The sequence below is a fragment of the Alexandromys fortis genome, unplaced genomic scaffold, assembly GCF_014885135.2.
Source record: "Alexandromys fortis isolate MF-2015 unplaced genomic scaffold, M_Fortis_MF-2015_v1.1 scaffold_17, whole genome shotgun sequence".
Taxonomy (NCBI): domain Eukaryota; kingdom Metazoa; phylum Chordata; class Mammalia; order Rodentia; family Cricetidae; genus Alexandromys; species Alexandromys fortis.
The window spans coordinates 17744399-17761094 of NW_026067896.1; the positions used below are offsets into that span (position 1 = coordinate 17744399).

At 48.6% G+C, this 16696-nt stretch overlaps 1 protein-coding gene across 1 annotated transcript; it reads left to right on the forward strand.

The window, feature by feature from the left end:
* The first annotated feature begins 13932 nt into the window (after positions 1-13932).
* Positions 13933-15260, forward strand: Pou4f3 (POU class 4 homeobox 3). Its single transcript, XM_050163289.1, has 2 exons — positions 13933-14052; positions 14364-15260. The coding sequence occupies exons 1-2, from the start codon at positions 13933-13935 to the stop codon at positions 15258-15260; spliced, it is 1017 nt and encodes a 338-aa protein (XP_050019246.1).
* Positions 15261-16696: the final 1436 nt, after the last annotated feature.

Below are 16696 nucleotides of genomic sequence, written 5' to 3' on the forward strand. Positions count from 1 at the left end.
ACAGAGACTGCTCATTGTTCCCGGCCACCAAGATCCAAATAATCATACAGAAAATATATTAATTACAACATTGTTTGGCCTACTAGCTCAGGTTTCTTATTAACTAACTCTTACATCTTAAATTAACCCATTTCTATTAATCTGTGTATCGCCACAAGGCCGTGGCCTACAGGTAAGGTTCCAGCATGTCCTTCTTCTGCAGTTACAAGGAGCCCCTTTAATTCTACACATTCTCTCTCTATATTCTTCCAGCCTGGCTATATTCTGCCCTGCCATAGGCCAAAGCAGCTTCTTTATTAACCGATGTCAATAAACCCTATTCATAGCATACAGAGGGGAATCCCACATCAAAGAGATGCTCTCAGTATGGCTTCAGGCTGGTCTTGAACTTGTGATCATCCTGTTAGTGCCTTCCAAGTCCTGAGATGGTTCCTCCAAGCTTGCCTTAAGGTTTATATAGTAAGGAGTATCATGAACCCTGAGTAATACACCAGGAACCATGGAATGAATTGATTTTAAGGCACACAAATTGGATGTCTGCTTTTGATACCTTTTATGAACACAAGAATCTGGCAGCTATGGGGAGTTATGGATGGTGAACTATGGATGGGAGTAAACTTTTCAAAATACATGCTTCATATGCAGTACCAACCATGATCCTCTGAATGCATGAGATGGATGTTGTCAAAATTCAGGGAAAGGGCTGAGGCGTTAGTCCACTGGGGAGAGCTCTTGTGTAGGATACTGGAACCTTTGGTTCGGGTTTTCAGCACTGCATAAAATGGCGTTTTGGTAAATTAATCCAAATTTCAAGATCACCCTCAGAAAGTTTGAAGTTAGCCTTGTCTACATAGCCCAGGTTAATCCATTTACTCAGTACCTATCTCCCAAGTTTTTGTGTTGGTAGCAGAAGGCATGCAGAACCAACTAAAGTTAGTTTCCCGGGCTCAGCAAATGTACATTTTATTAGGGAGATAGAACATAGCCCAATATGCAGGTAAAGGATAGTTACAGGTCATCTGGAATGTTAATAATGAGGAGAACATCAACCCAGGAAAGGGGCTTCAGAAGAGATCTGCGGGAAGGGTAGATACAGTTTACACAGGGTGGTTCCAGGGAGTCATCGGTGAGGACATGACATTTAAGTGAATTGGAAGAAAACGTGAAAGTAAACATTGTGGCTAGCTGGGGGGGGGGGGGCAGACATTTTAGACAGAGGGAACAGCAAGAGAGCCTTTTTTCCTCTGTCACCTGCTTGCTTCTGTGTTACACGCCCCTCTGAGAGACTACTAAAATACTTATTTCAATAACGTTTAGAATAAAACATACACTGCTTGCCATGACTTGCAAGTCATACTAAATCTCTCTATCTCTCTACATGGGCTGTTTTGAAACTCCCTGTTCCATCAGCTGTGGCTGCAGTAGCTTTCTTCCTGGGCCTTGGAGAGACAAACCCATGCTTGTCTGGGGCCCGGCACTCGCTAGTCTCTCTGCCTAGAGGTTGTCCTATGCTAGAACTCCTTCTTCCCATGAAAGTCTGGCTGGCACTGAAACTCTTTGGCTGCTCTCCACCTCAACACCCCCCCCCCCCCCGTTATCATCAAAGCATCTCTGATTAGGCCCACTTACCACTCACAAGTGATGCAGTCATTTCCTTCTGCAATGAAACTGGCCCGTTATGTGTAATGTGCTCTTTGGAGAAAATGAGGTTATAAACGTGAAATGTAACCGAGTGCCCCCTATCATACTGGGCAACGTACAGCCCGTCAGAATGCAGCATCCCTTTCCAGGTCCTTCTGTTTGCCACCAGATCTGCATTTGAATTTTGAATCGTTCTGTTGGGATGGCTGACAATCTTGATGTCTATTTCGAAACAGTAAAGGATTTCAAATATAATAAGTATGCCAATTGCTATCGTATATATGTACATATGCATGCATGTATGTATATGTAGTATATATGTGTTGAAAAACCCTGCTCCCCGTAATACCTGCATCTAGTGTGGGTCAGTTAAAAACAGTTTTAAAAGGCTCTTGGGTATGCACTCCGAAGTTTCCACGCTGCTCAGAAAGTGAGACCCAAGAGCGGGAGAAATGAATGAGGTGCCATTCTCACAGAAGGGAAATTCGCAGAAACACTGGCATTTCCCCTCAGGAAAGGCCTGCCTGTGCTTGGTGCCCCAGGAAGAGGGAAGACTGGATTGGCTGGGGGAAAATCTCCAGGCCTTGTATCATCCTGCCGGCCAGGCTGCTCAGTTGGCCCAGCTGGAGGAACCCAATGGGAGAAGTAGGGGAGGTGTTTCTTCTTTATCTCCTCCTCCAGCCCCGCTTGGGAACACATCTTCCTCCCATTACCGAGGCTTAACCACGGATGAATCACCGTTGGTTTTTCCAGTTTGGTTCATCTTTTCCTTTTCGAACTCGGGATTCCATCAATTATTGAGACCTGAGTTCTGCTCTCTCAGGCAGCTACACCTGGGTCCCCCGGTCGGTCTGTGTGGCTTTCTGAAGGGAACCCCCCCCACACACACACACCTGTTCATCCTGGCCTTCTCTCAGAGCTCCTAAGGTGTGGCGACCGAGAACCGCGCCAAAACCATCAATATTTCACAGCCGTAATTAAAGTAAGCCGAGAGACTTGAGTGTGGGTCTCCTGTAACTGGCTCACTTTTCCAAAACAAGCGCCAGGCACCTTGGGGGAGGGGATGGGGGCATAAGACCGGAAATGGGCCTCTGGTGAATGTTGGGGTAGGGGGCAGGGGTCTAGGATTTCATTTTACCGGGCCTCAGGGAATTGGAAGGCCGCTGGAGAGCTCTGGTGCGAGTCCAGGACCCTCTTCTGGAGATTCCTTCAGGGGATTAGAAATTAGGCGGCGGGTGCTGCAGACAGTGGTTTCCACTCCTCTAACACCTAACCACAAATAAACCTAGGGGCTTAACAAAGGCTTCCCTTTGTTGGGGTTGGTGATCTGCGGTGCAAGGTGAGCTGCCATGAACATCTCTAGCTCCTGTTGCCCCTTCTTGCGCACAGTCGCCGGGTGCCAGCACACTAGGCAGCCTGGTGGGCGGGAGAGGCGGGAGCCCCGCGTTTATACATCTATTAATTACCTCCAGCATGGAAGAACTGCCTATAAATACAGTGGCACTTTAGATAAAACTTTCATGCAGCTATTTAGATCCTTTAAAATATAAATGATTTCCTCTAAATTTTTTATCATAAATCAGGGCATGGAGCTAGGCGACGAGACGCCGACTTCCCCCCTGATGGGAGCAAAGCCTTCTCTTGATTTCTTTTCTCTCCCTTATCTACCTCTCCTTTTCTTGCTTTTATGCTTTTCCTTTTAATTTAGGAAGAGGGCTTAATAGGTCTTTTTTATTGAGTTCAAGACTTAGGAGGAAGGGAAAAAAATTTCAACACTGCCCAGCCATCTGCCACGAATGGGGGCGGGTGTGTTGGAGGTTGCTGAGGGGTAGGGTCACCCTAACCTGAGTTCAAATTCCATCTCTACCACTTGTCTGTGTGATGTTAACACATTTAGCTTCTCTGGTCCCCAGTTCTTGCCTCCACACAAAAAAGAAGTACTATCTGTCCTTGCTTCATAGGGACGTTTAACTGGCACTGCAAAGCCTGGATGGCTCCAAGGGAGAGCGCTGCCCAGGTGGACAGGTTGCTGCATCTCTCTAAGACTATGCAAAAAGAACGCGGGAGCTGCTGCCTGTTGCCAGGGAGCGCCCTGAAAACTAAATGGATAGCTGAAGGGCTCTAGGCTTTGTAACTGCAGGTTGTGGGGGGTCCCCACCCAACATGTGCTGGGCACAGTGGTTCTCTCTGTACACATTTGTGACTACAGCAAACAATGAAATCTCAGGCAGAGAACCCTGGAAACCCACCAGATCTCAATTCCCATTTATGTGATAGACTTGGCCTCTATCATCTTTCTGAGCTTACATTTTGAACCTTGATCTACTGAAAGAGCCTATGCGACGGGTCTCCCCAGATCCCTAGCAATGATTAGAAAACAGGCCCTGACCTCACAAGCTACTGGTCCAGGGTCATGTAGCCAGCCAGTTACTTGTACACACTGGAGCCCACACTTTCTGGGCCCAGTCCCCTACTCCTGACTACTTCTGCATGTCCAAGCTGCCTGAATACAATAAATGGCTTAAGTCTTTGGCCATTAAAAAAAAGAAAATTGAATAGGTCCCAAGGGGAAGCAGCTTAGGAAATGGAACTCTTTTTCCAAGACAAAGTTTCCCTGAATAACAGCCCTAATTGTCCTGCAGCTAGCTCTTGAAGAACAGGCTGGACTTGAACTCACGGAGATCTGCCTGCCTCTGCCTCCCAAGTGCTGAGATTAAAGGGATGCACCAGCACCGCCCAGCGGAAGTTAAACTCTTAAGGGGCTATGAACTGGGAGAGAAGGTGAACCTAGACCCTGTGGGCCACAGGTGGCGATGCTGCTCACAGCTGTTCTCAAAGTCCGGAGAGGACAGAATTAGAAAGAAAGAAAGAAAGAAAGAAAGAAAGAAAGAAAGAAAGAAAGAAAGAAAGAAAGAAAGAGAGAGAAAGAAAGAAGAGAGAGAGAGAGAGAGAGAGAGAGAGAGAGAGAGAGAGAGAGAGAGAGAAGACAAAACTTAACCACTGGGAAGTCTCTCAGGTTCTAGCATATATCAGATCCTAACTATTGACTCAGATTATCTGAAAAGCAGTAGATAGATTAAGCCAGGGCACGTGGGGACTATTTTCTCTCCTCCAGCTCTCCTCAACTGAGTGCTGCACAGACATAGGGAAGGTTGCCTGGAAGCAGACCTCAGATCCCAACAGTCTTGCTTGATACCCACCCTCCACAGGTTTCCCAGCTCCTCTAAGGATCCCTCCCCTTCCAGGACCTAGCTATCAACCAGCCTCACTGCTCTCCAGTTCACCCAGGTCCTCCCACTTGTCAAGCTTGCTGTCCCCTCCGGCCCTTTATGAAGTGTTTACTTCTCATAGTATCTATCCCGCAGGCCTTACTTAACTCATAGGCCACTCCTTCCTTCTCTGCCCTTGTATTCTCTATACCTCGACTCCAGTTTATTTCTCTGCAGCAGCCATGTATCCCGCAGGAAGCTGCGGGAGCTTCCATTCTACAGGGCCTGGAGGTGAATGCAGGTGAAAGGCTCTCTGACTTGTCTGCATAGAGACAACAGTAGTAGGTTCTCAACAGCGGGTTTTCTGTTAATTTAACTAAGAGCTTTTAGAGCCCTCTTGGCTCTGTCCACTTAACACTCCTTTCTCCCTTTGTTTTCTCGAGATATCTATGTGGCCCAAGCTAGCCTCGAACTCTTGATTCTCTTACTTCAGGCTTCCCAAGAACACGCACCCGGTGGAGGTAGGAGGAATATTTCCAGGCATCTGAGATCATGGATCTTTCCACCTCTCAGTGATGCTGGGGTGGAAACGAGGGTCCCCCACCAGTCAGGTAAACGCTATCAGTGAGCTCCAATTGGCTTTCCAAACGGAGAAACTGAGGCTGATACAAGGCAAGGGCCTGCCGCGGCACGGGGGCAGGGGCCTCGCGGCGCGTGCCTCGCAGTTGAGATACTTGGCCTCTGGTTCCCCGGTCCCTCTGGGCATCTCGGATCCTCGGGGGCCTGGTAGACAAAGAGAGGCAGCGGCCGACAGGCGAGTCCTGCAGCAGCTGCGCAGGCGGCGAGTACACGTGAGAAGTTTGTGAAAGAAGCCGAGAGAAAGGGAGAGGAAGGCTCGCGGCAGGCGGCAGCGGACACCTGGCACGGGGCGGCCTCGCCAGCTGCCTGCCTGCGATGGCATCTTGAGTTCGGGCTGATCCTATTGAAGCCATCTTGCCTGGCACCCTCCCTGCCCCCTCTCTAGTGTGCCGCGGTGAGGTTGCACGACTGTGAACGAAGGTGGCTGGGATTAGCTGCGGCTCCAAACAATTATCCCCGTGCCAGAAGGGGGAGCCGGTTTAGTTCAGAGCCTAGCAAACCAAACACTCTGTAGGGGATCCCTGTCTTCATCTTCACACTGGGCCAGAAGCTTGGAGAGGATTTATTCGTAAGTCCATCCATTCAACACTAATTACATAAACTTGCAGGCTGTTTGGCCTGGAGCCGCAGGGACAGAAAAGACTCACCCACTTAAAAAGTCCTAGAGTCTTTCCTGGAGAAGAGGTCCAAGGTCATATTCTTCTCAAGAAATCACAGAGCAGGGCTGGAGCAATGGCTCTGTGGTTAAGAGCATTTCCAGAGGACCTAGTTAGATTGCCAGTCTTCTGTAGTCCCAGTTCCAGAGGTTCTGATGCCTTCTGGCCAGTGCCGACATCAGATATAAATGTGGTATATAAACATATACATACATTTTTTAAAAATGTGTATAAGTGTTTGCCTGCACACATGTCTGTGTTCACCAAGAGTGCACCGGGTGCCTGCAGAGGCCAGAAGAGGATGCTGGAATTAGACAGTTTTGAGTCACCATGTAGATGATGGGAATTGAACCTGGGTCCTCCGGAAGAGAAGCAGGAGAGATGGCTCAGCAGTTAAGAGCACTGCTTGCTCTTCCAAAGGTTCTGAGTTCAATTCCCAACAACCACATGGTAGCTCACACCCATCTGTAATGAGATGTGGTGCCCTTTTGAGGAAGAGACCTGGTCAGTTGTCCTCATCAGCTTAGATATTCATTAGAAACTAAATATGGACACGTTCAACAGATCTGTCATATATGGGCTGCCCATGCATGCTTCAGCATTGCCAGGGTATAAATTTCAGTTTCATTCATTTTTTCCTCTGGAAGAGCAGCAAGTGCTCTTAATCACTGAACCATTGCTCCAGCTTCTCACGTGCATTTTTAAAGGAATCATTCGTTGTGCAGGCTGTGAGGGAGGTTGAGGCAGGAAGGTCTCAAGACCAAGGCCAGGCTTCATTATACAGAGAGAACTTGTTTCAAAATAAGAGTGAAGGGGCTGGAGAGACGGTAAGAGCACTATTGTTCCTATGGAAGACCTGGGTTCGGTTCCCAGCATCCATGCGGAGGCTCGCAACCATCTGTAACCCCAGTTCCAGGGGCTCTAAGGGCAACTGATACTCATATGGTAGACATACATACATACAGGCTGAACACTTATACACATAAGATGATCTGAAAAAAAAATTAATGAATGAGTGGAGGAGGGTGTAACTCAATGGTAGACCTCTTGCCTTGAAGGCACTAGGCCCTAGGTTCAGCTCATCTTATGGTGCTGAGGGTATGAAGTAGGTCACCTTGTGTCAGACCAGAAGCAGGGAAAAGGGGTCCTGATGCTGCCCTGCCCTTCTTCTCCATCTCTTGCCTTGAGTCTATCAGCCCTCGGGATGGTGACACTTGCATTCAGGATGGGCCGTCTCTCCTCCATCACCCTTACAGACACACCACAGGTGTGCTTCCTACATGACTCTAATGAGGATTAGCCACCACAACTACTCTTTGTCTACTTAACACTCGAATACATCACTTTAAACTGCAGCATTCCAGCCTTCCCCCCCCCCAAACACTCCCGTCTACCAGATCTCAGGCAAAAACTGTTCCCACAGTGTCTTAAAATTTCAACATTATTCGAAAGTCCAAGTTCAAAACAATCTCCGGGTCTCAAAGTAAGTCTGTAACTGCAAGATCTGGTAAAAATCAGGAAACAATTTACACCCAGTATACGACATCCAGGGAATGTCACATTCCAAAAGAGAGAAAGGCATAGAACACAGGGATGGGGCCAAATCAAGACTGAAACCCAGCAGGACCAGCATTAAACCCTGCCGCTCCATTCCTAACATCAAGGGCACATCGTATTCTAAAGTGAAGTCAGGCTGGCTTGGGCTTTGCTGTTGATAGCCCACATGACCTCTTTTAGGGGCTGGCTCTAGATTTTGCCTGTATCTTCCTGTCACCTTTACTGTCGGCCTCACGTGCCTGAAAGACTTGCTAGGCAGGAAGTCAGGAATCAGAAACAACGGCCAGTTCCTTTTTTACACCGTTCCTTTGACATATATATGAGCATTGGGGGTCTGCCTACATTTTATGTTTCTATGAGGGTGTCAAGTCACTTGGAGCTGGATTAAAGACAGTTATGAGCCACCATGTGGGTGCTGGGAACTGAACCCAGGTCCTCTGGAAGAGCAGCCAGTGCCCTTAACTGCTGGGCCATCTCTTCAAGCCACTAATTTAATTATCGAAAGCGTGCCCCTATTCCTGAGGTCCCTCATTTTCCCTCCAAATATGTATTCTTTTGTTTTTCTCAAATGCTTACTTGTTTTTGTCTTATTCAGGCAGGGTCTCCCCATAGCCCAGATTGACCTTGAACTTTCCATGTAACTGAAGATGACCTTGAGCTCCTGATCCTCCTGCTTCCACCACCCCAATAAATTTTTTATTGAGAACACCGATTTTGATAGTCTGACCTTCCTAGTTAGTCTCTTCTGCAGCCTATCACCCCCTCAGGGATTACTGCAAGGAAACCAACATCTCCGTACAGTACCAAGTTTCCTACGACTTTCCCCTAAATCTGGATGGAATCTTGTAACTCTTGTCTTTTGTCTGCAAAACCAGCACCAAGTGGATGACACTAAGTTCTTCCACCAGCTTGAGAAGGGTCTGGTCCCCTTTTGTGGTGGTTTGAATGTAATTGGCCCTCATAGGCTAATGGGAAGTGGCACTGTTATGAGATGTGACTTTGTTAGAGTAGGTGTGGTCTTGTTGGAGGAAGTGTGTCACTGTGGGGGTGGGCTTTGAGGTCTCCTTGGCTCAAGCTATGCTCAGTGTGGCACACAGTTCACTTCCTGCTGTCTGCAGATCAAGATGCAGGCTCCTTCTCCGGCACCATGTCTGCCTGTATGCTGCCATATCCTACCATGATGATAATGGACTAAACCTCTGAAACTGTAAGCTGCCCCAATGAAATGTTTTCCTTTATAACAGTTACTGTGGTTGGGCTGGAGAGATGGCTCAGAGGTTACAAGAACTGACTGCTGTTCCAGAGGTCCTGAGTTCGATTCCCAGCAACCACCTGATGACAAAGACCCATCTAGGATGAGATCTGGTGCCCAGAACACTATATACATAATAAATAAATTAATAAAAAAAAGAGTTACCGGGGTCATGGTGTCTCTTAACAGCGATAGAAACCCTAACTAGAACACATTTGAACCATGGTTTCAGTGGCTTCTTAAATGTCTGGGCAGCCAAACTCAGGGCTCCCTGGTGAATGTCTCTCACTGCAAAGTCTTTCAGATGAGCTACAATTTTATACCTAGGCCTGCAACAGATAGCTCCTAGGCCATTTTTTTTATTGCCCCAGGGGAAAGTGCTCGGCTATTTTCTTTTTTAAATTTTGATTTGTTTGTTTGTTTTCCATGTATGTGTGTTTGCCTGAACTTGTGTGCATTATGTGTGTATGCCTTGTGCCTGAGGAGATCAGAAAAGAACTCAGACCCCCCGGGAACTGGAGTACAGGTGATTTGCTGCTGCGTGGGTCCCACATGGGTGCCACAGCATGTCTGTAGAGGTCAGAGGTCAACTTGTGGAAGTCACTTCTCTCCTAGGTGTTCGATCTCAGGCTTGGTGGCAGGACCCTCCACCAGCTGAGCCATCTCACTGGCCTTGGCTTTTAACACAGGTGCTAAACACTTTAATAGCAGCTGTGCCCTTTCCCACAGTTTTCAACTCGGTCATTTTTCTGCCATACTATATGGTTTTCACACCCTTCTGCTGTCTCCGGCTTCACTACCAAGCTGACTAAAAACTGTAACAGTATTTGATTGTTTTTTTTTTTTTTTTTTTTTTTTTTTTTTTTTTTTTTTTTTTTTTTTTTTTTTTGGCAGGATCCAGTTATGTAGCTTCAACAGGTCTAGACTCACTATATAGACCAGACTGGCCTCAAGCTCACAGAGATCTGCCTGTCTCTCCTCCTGAGTCCTGGGATCAAAGCATGCACCTCCACTGCCTGGTCTAAAAATTATTATATTTTACTATTTTATGTGTATGGGTGTTTTGTATGGAAATACATTCATGTGCCACACTTGTGCAGCGCCCCTGGAGGTCAGAAAAGGGCATCAGATCCCCTAGGAGTGGAGTTAACAGGTAGTTGTTAGTTACCATGTGGGTGCTGGAAATTGAACTCGGGACCTCTGGAAGAGCAGCCAGAGCGCTTAACCTCCGAGTCATTGCTACAGTCCCAGTTCTTACATTCCTTATAAGAATGTAATGTTTCCCCCTGCCTTCCCAAGGCTGCTATCTAAAGGCCTTCTTGAAAAGGCTGCTTCTATAATGTGACAAGAAAACATTTGGTAAGAGAGGCTCCCACCACAAAGGTCCTTTAGAAAGCTAGGTAAGTACATGTATGACCACAAGTAATCAGTTTTTAAAATTTCAGTCTCTTTTTTCTGGTAGCTGAATATCTTTGCATGTGGTTTCACTCTGTCTCCATCAAGAGGTTGGTGTTTAAGCAAGGCCTTGATCAGTTTCTCTGAGCGTCATCTCCAGTGATAATTTACCTAGGCTGGAGTAGTTTCGTGGTTGCTTGTTTTGTTTTGTTTGAGATAGGATCTTATGAAGCTCAAACTGGCCTGTGTTATCAAAGTGAGTCTTGAACTCCTGATTCTCCTCCACCCACGTCCTAAGTACTGAGGTTACAGGTGTGCACAACTGCATCCGTCTTACAGGTTTCCAGTGGTTTAACGGCCTTTCGGATGCTGTAGAATGAAGAAAATGCATTTCTGCCAGCTAAAGAAAGACATTGTTCCTTTGCGATTTACATTTCTTGCCTTTCAGACCAACTGATGGTTGAGTTCTAACTGTGTGGACTATAGTACTATGTAAAATATTAATTAAAAAATGTGACACAAAGATAAATATTCAAAATGACATAATGTGTGCATACACACACACACGTATACACACACACACACACAGACAGAGAGAGAAGCTGACTTTTACTGCTAGATGTTAGCTTACTGCTGGCTGGGTATCATTGCTAGGAGACTGTATGGGAGGAAAGGACCAGAGGGTGTTTACTAGGGCCATGAGGGGAGTGGGGAGTGGTGGTATTGTTCTGGTCAGTATTTTTCAAGTCTATGAGGGACAGAGCAGTGAAAGATGGGCATGGGGTGACTTTCCCTAAGTATTAATCTTCACAGACAACTAGGGTATTGTGGAGCGAGAAGAGGGCCTTGGGGCTCCATGGTGCCATGCAAAATATGCATCCAGTACCCCCGTGTTTATTTCCCCTTCCCTTTGGACTTCATATTAGGCAAGAAACAAGACTGACAAGTCTTAAATGCTAGTGAGAGATAAAATAATATGTGTTTGTCTCCTGGAGACTTGAGGGATCCTGTCCAGAAACTTAAGGCTTGCTCAAAATGTGTTACAAATAAACCTGTGTGCTAGCCTTTTGTTAAAACTGGAAGTACTTAGTAGTCAAATAGTCTGTTTTCTTGTTTTGGCTGAACTGAGGCCTAGCCATGTTCATATCAACCCAATGTCAGAAGTCAGTCCTATGAAGTCCCACTGTTTTGATGTGTATTCTACATTTCAAAGTCCCAGTTGCTGTTGGATTTGGTGCTCACTCCTGTAGTCCTAGTTCTTGGGAGGCAGAGGCAGGTGATCTCTGTGAGACTGAAACCAGCCTGGTCCACTTAGGGAGTTCCAGGACAGCCAGAGCTAAATAGCGAGATGAGGAGTGGGGGGGGGGGGCGCGGGAGCAGGCTGCTCGCCTTGAGGTATGTGCCTGGTCTGTATTACCTCTGCGAGTTTGTAAAACTGGTGATTTAAAGGAGGCTTGATAGAGTATCTATCATTCACAGCTGCACCAACCCCTGATGTTGTGACACAAAGCCAGAACTGAAGAGGGAAAGGAAGAAGCTCTGCTTTGTGGAGAGACCACCACATTCCTGAAGACCCTACGGGTCACTCTTCAGGTTAAGGGACATTTGCTCCATCGTTTCAACATGCCAGGCACTTTCAGCTATTTATCAAAGCCAAGCAATCCTCACCACAATGAGGGACGCTATTGCCTCCCATGCATGGATGGGCACCGCAGTGTAGAGGCTTCAAGAGGCAGAGGAGCGCTTTGAATCTGATGGCAGCATGTAGTGTAGTGTGAGGAAGAGTCCTGAAGACTCAATACTTCTTTCTAAAACTGATTTAAATCAGCATCAGCGTCACCACCACCATCACCATCCTCATCATCACCATCAGCAGCACCATCATCACCCAGAACCCAAGAAAACTATGTGCACACCATTATGGTTGGCCTCCTTCACAGGGATTGATTTGGTCTTTTTCAAGCACCACAAGGCGCAGAAGGCGCCTTGGGATGAGTAGAGAAGGGGCTGACTGCTGGTCCCTAGGAAAGAGGGGAGCCAGGTCTAAGGCAGGGCATCCTCTTAGGCCAAATTCCTCCCCAGGGCCTAGACTTTGCACACTCCACCCCCACCGTGTTAAGATTCTGGGAACTCCAGCACGCTCTTGGACTTGAAGACGGGCTGCCTGCGGGATGCAGTTGGACAGGAGTAGTTTTCTCTTCTAACCCGAAGGCGGCTCTCCAGCAGCCATGGTCCCAGGATTCCCCATTCATTATTCATGGTGTTTATTAGCTCCCGGGAAGGGAGAGGAAAGAAAGGGAGCCAAGAGGGAGACAGTTGGGGGACACAGGGGATGGGACCGAACCAAATTTAGGACCCTCAAGTCGAGGAACTTCCGGAAGGAAGAAGAGGAGTCTAAGAGATCAAGAGCACAAAGTCAGAAGTGCTGTCTGCGCCACACCAGTGAGTGAGGATCTGCTTGAAGCTGGAGGTCTTGGGCTAACTTTGTTGGCTCTTGCTTTCTTCGCTCGCTTGTCTAATGGGATAGCAGTAGTTACATCCATAGTGCCGGAGAGACTTGGTCGCATAAACTAACTCTGAATTGCCTTCCCCAAATTGGTAGGCAAAAATGATAGCTGTTGTTACAGGTATAGGGGTTGGTAAGTGGTGGTCCTTCAAAAGTGTGCTGAGGGATTGCCCTGGCTAGGCGGGCTGTCCTCAATTGCTGGCATTTTGAAGACGACATTAGCAAGCTTTCTTGGGCTAGAGGGCTGGGGAATATGTGGATGGGCCAAGCGGAAAAGGCAAGAATTGGGAAGAAGTCACAGGCTTTGTGTCAGTAAGGCAGTTACTGTTTTTGCCTCCACCCAAGCCCACAGTAGAGGGTAGTGTCACCATAGGATCATTCTGGTAGCCTCTGGTTCTTACCCAGGCTAGTCTCTGAGCTTGGAGGAACCCCTTCTACACGCAAGGGTACAGAACTTTGGTGGAGACTTGGGCTTGGGGCTCAGTGTATCTTGGAAATGGCCAGTTTGGCGACAGTCGGACTGACTGTGGGGTGTGTGTGTGTGTGTGTGTGTGTGTGTGTGTGTGTGTGTGTTGGGAGGTCTGGATGAGGTAGGATCCCTGCCCCTGGCTCAGCCTGAGTCTGTCCTGTCCAAGCAGTGCAAGCTGGGACAGGACAGAGGTTTATGACTTTGTGCAAAAAAGTCCAGGAGGAAGAAGAAAGAATCCGTAAAGTCTAGCAGGCTGGAGCCAGGCGGGGCGGGGCGGAAAGGAAGAGGCCCTGCCAGGCCGGGGTATAAATGCGGTGGAGGGGGCGACCGCATTAGGCTCCGAGTGGCGCGCCGAGACCTGCGGTTCCGCCTTGCCTCCCGGGCCGCCCCTGCGAGTCCCGGGCGCGTGTGCACGCCTGCGCGTGCTCAGGACCTTCCTGGCAGGCTGCTTGTAAGATGAGTGAAGAAGCAGGTGGGGGAGAGGGGAGGCAGCAAGCGAGAGAACGAGGGGAGCGAGGGCGCTGAGCGGCGCTCACTTGGAGCTCGGAGAGCCAGCAAGACTAGCCTGATTCCATGTCCCCCGCTGCCTCCCTGTCAGACTCCCGAAGATGATGGCCATGAACGCCAAGCAGCCTTTCGGAATGCACCCCGTGCTGCAAGAACCCAAATTCTCCAGCCTGCACTCCGGCTCTGAGGCCATGCGCCGAGTTTGTCTCCCAGCCCCGCAGGTATGTAGCGGAGCATAATTACCGCTCTAAGGCACATTTTTTGACAGGCACTAGCTTCATGTTTTTTTCATGTCGCCCAGAACAATCGCCGCTGTCTGAACCCCTCGCCTTGTCTCCCCCGCGCTCTCTCGCGGCGCTCTCTCTCATTCATGTCTCTGATCCACACGTCTGTTCCAACAGAGAGGCTGCCTCCGTATTAATTTTTATGACCTGGGCTTTGAGGAGAGGCATCTCGGTTGCTTGAAAATGTGTTTTAATCCTGAGTTGACAGTATTCCCTACTGACCGTGCTGTGCGCCTTCTCGCTTGCAGCTGCAGGGTAATATATTTGGAAGCTTTGATGAGAGCCTGCTGGCACGCGCGGAAGCTCTGGCGGCGGTGGATATCGTCTCCCACGGCAAGAACCACCCGTTCAAGCCCGACGCCACCTACCATACCATGAGCAGCGTGCCCTGCACGTCCACCTCGCCCACGGTGCCCATCTCCCACCCGGCTGCACTCACCTCGCACCCTCATCACGCGGTGCATCAGGGCCTCGAGGGCGACTTATTGGAGCACATCTCTCCCACGCTGAGCGTGAGCGGCCTGGGGGCCCCGGAGCACTCGGTGATGCCTGCGCAGATTCACCCACACCATCTAGGTGCCATGGGCCACTTGCACCAGGCCATGGGCATGAGTCACCCGCATGCCGTAGCGCCTCACAGTGCCATGCCTGCGTGTCTCAGCGATGTGGAGTCAGACCCTCGAGAGCTGGAAGCCTTCGCCGAGCGCTTCAAGCAGAGGCGCATCAAGTTGGGGGTAACCCAAGCGGACGTGGGCGCAGCTTTAGCCAATCTCAAGATCCCTGGCGTGGGTTCGCTCAGTCAGAGCACCATCTGCAGGTTCGAATCTCTTACCCTGTCGCACAACAACATGATCGCGCTCAAGCCTGTCCTCCAGGCCTGGCTGGAGGAGGCGGAGGCCGCCTACCGAGAGAAGAACAGCAAGCCAGAGCTCTTCAATGGCAGTGAGCGGAAGCGCAAACGCACGTCCATTGCTGCCCCAGAGAAGCGCTCACTCGAAGCCTATTTTGCCATCCAGCCACGTCCTTCATCCGAGAAGATCGCAGCCATCGCTGAGAAACTGGACCTTAAAAAGAATGTGGTGAGGGTCTGGTTCTGTAACCAGAGACAGAAACAGAAACGAATGAAGTATTCAGCTGTCCACTGACTGCGGCGGGTGCGGCATCTAGAGGAGCCGGGAGAGCCTAGTGGCATCGCCCCCTTCTGATGGGAGGGACCTTTATGGGACACTCCAGGGTGTTTTCTGGCAGGTCAGGCTCTCCCCCGCCCCCCCAGTCACAAACTTTCCCCCTTTGTCCTACTTAATTGCCTCCTGGCCACCTCTTCCTCCCTTTCCTCTCTATTCCCACCAAAATGAAGTTCTGGCGCTAGGAAAAAAATTAAAGGGAAGGCCTGGCAGGACTTTGTGCTGTCCGCGGTGCTGAAATTTGCGCGTGGGACAGCACCCGACCTCAGGCCTTTATCTAGGCTGAGGGGCTAGTGAATTGATCCCACTGTCAGACTCTAAGGGGAAAGAACCACTTCATTGCTAAGCGCCATTAGGCAAGGGCGAAGGTATGGAAAAGAGCGAAGATAACAATATAAAATATGGATATTTAAGCGGGACACAAACATGGAGATTAATTTATTAGAGTATATAAAACACAAGTATGTTTCCAAAGGATAGCCTTATAAAAACTCCCTTCAGCGCCTAAATTCTACCCATAGTATCCGTCGGTTTACCGTACGTACATTCTCATTAATTAGCATGGGTTAATGTGGGGGGAGATGGGAGTTCTGGTCTGTTGGTGATCAGGAGGATTCCAGGCAAGGTGGGCCCAACCCAGTAACTGAAAATACTTGGGATGTCTTGACTGTTGGTGAGCAGAGGTCAGTACTAAGCTCGGCTATCTTCCTTGACCTCCTGGAATTTGAGGAATAATGGCCCTTTGGAGAGATGGGGTTGGTTGGTGGTTCCAGACCAGACCAACTGGAGACTCCCTGAGTATGCTTGCAACTGTGTATACTTGCAGACTGTGACCCAGCGTTGCAGAGTGACTGTAACTTCTGGAATCATATGCAAATCCTTCCAACAAACCTAACTGTTGCACTTTTATTACTGTGGCTGTTGGCAGCATTGGTTCTTATCACTTAACCCCACTTTCCCTGCCCATCCTCTCTGTGGACGTTCACTTATAGTTTTAAGTCACGAAAGAGCAGGACCACAGACAGAGCTGGATCCTTCTCGCTGCAGCCACAGCTTTCTCGTGTTTTATTTTTCTCGTTGTTTCCTGTAGTTTGGGTGTTGCTGTGTGACCTTCGGTTTCATTTCTGGAATAGATACAAATAAAAGATTGGGTTTCTTCTCTTTATCCCTTATATTAACCTCTAAAATAAATGCTTTATTTTTCAACCTGAATTGCAGTAGATTTCCTTCTCTGGTGCTAAAGATAACTAGACTTGGAAAGGCTGTAGAATGAAAACCTATAAGGATTGAACAATCTTCTCTACTGTCTTCCCAAACAACTTCACACTCTTCAAACACAGTCAACCTGGATTCCGCTTCTCTCTGAACCTCAGATGCCTTCAAAGGCAATTTCCTCC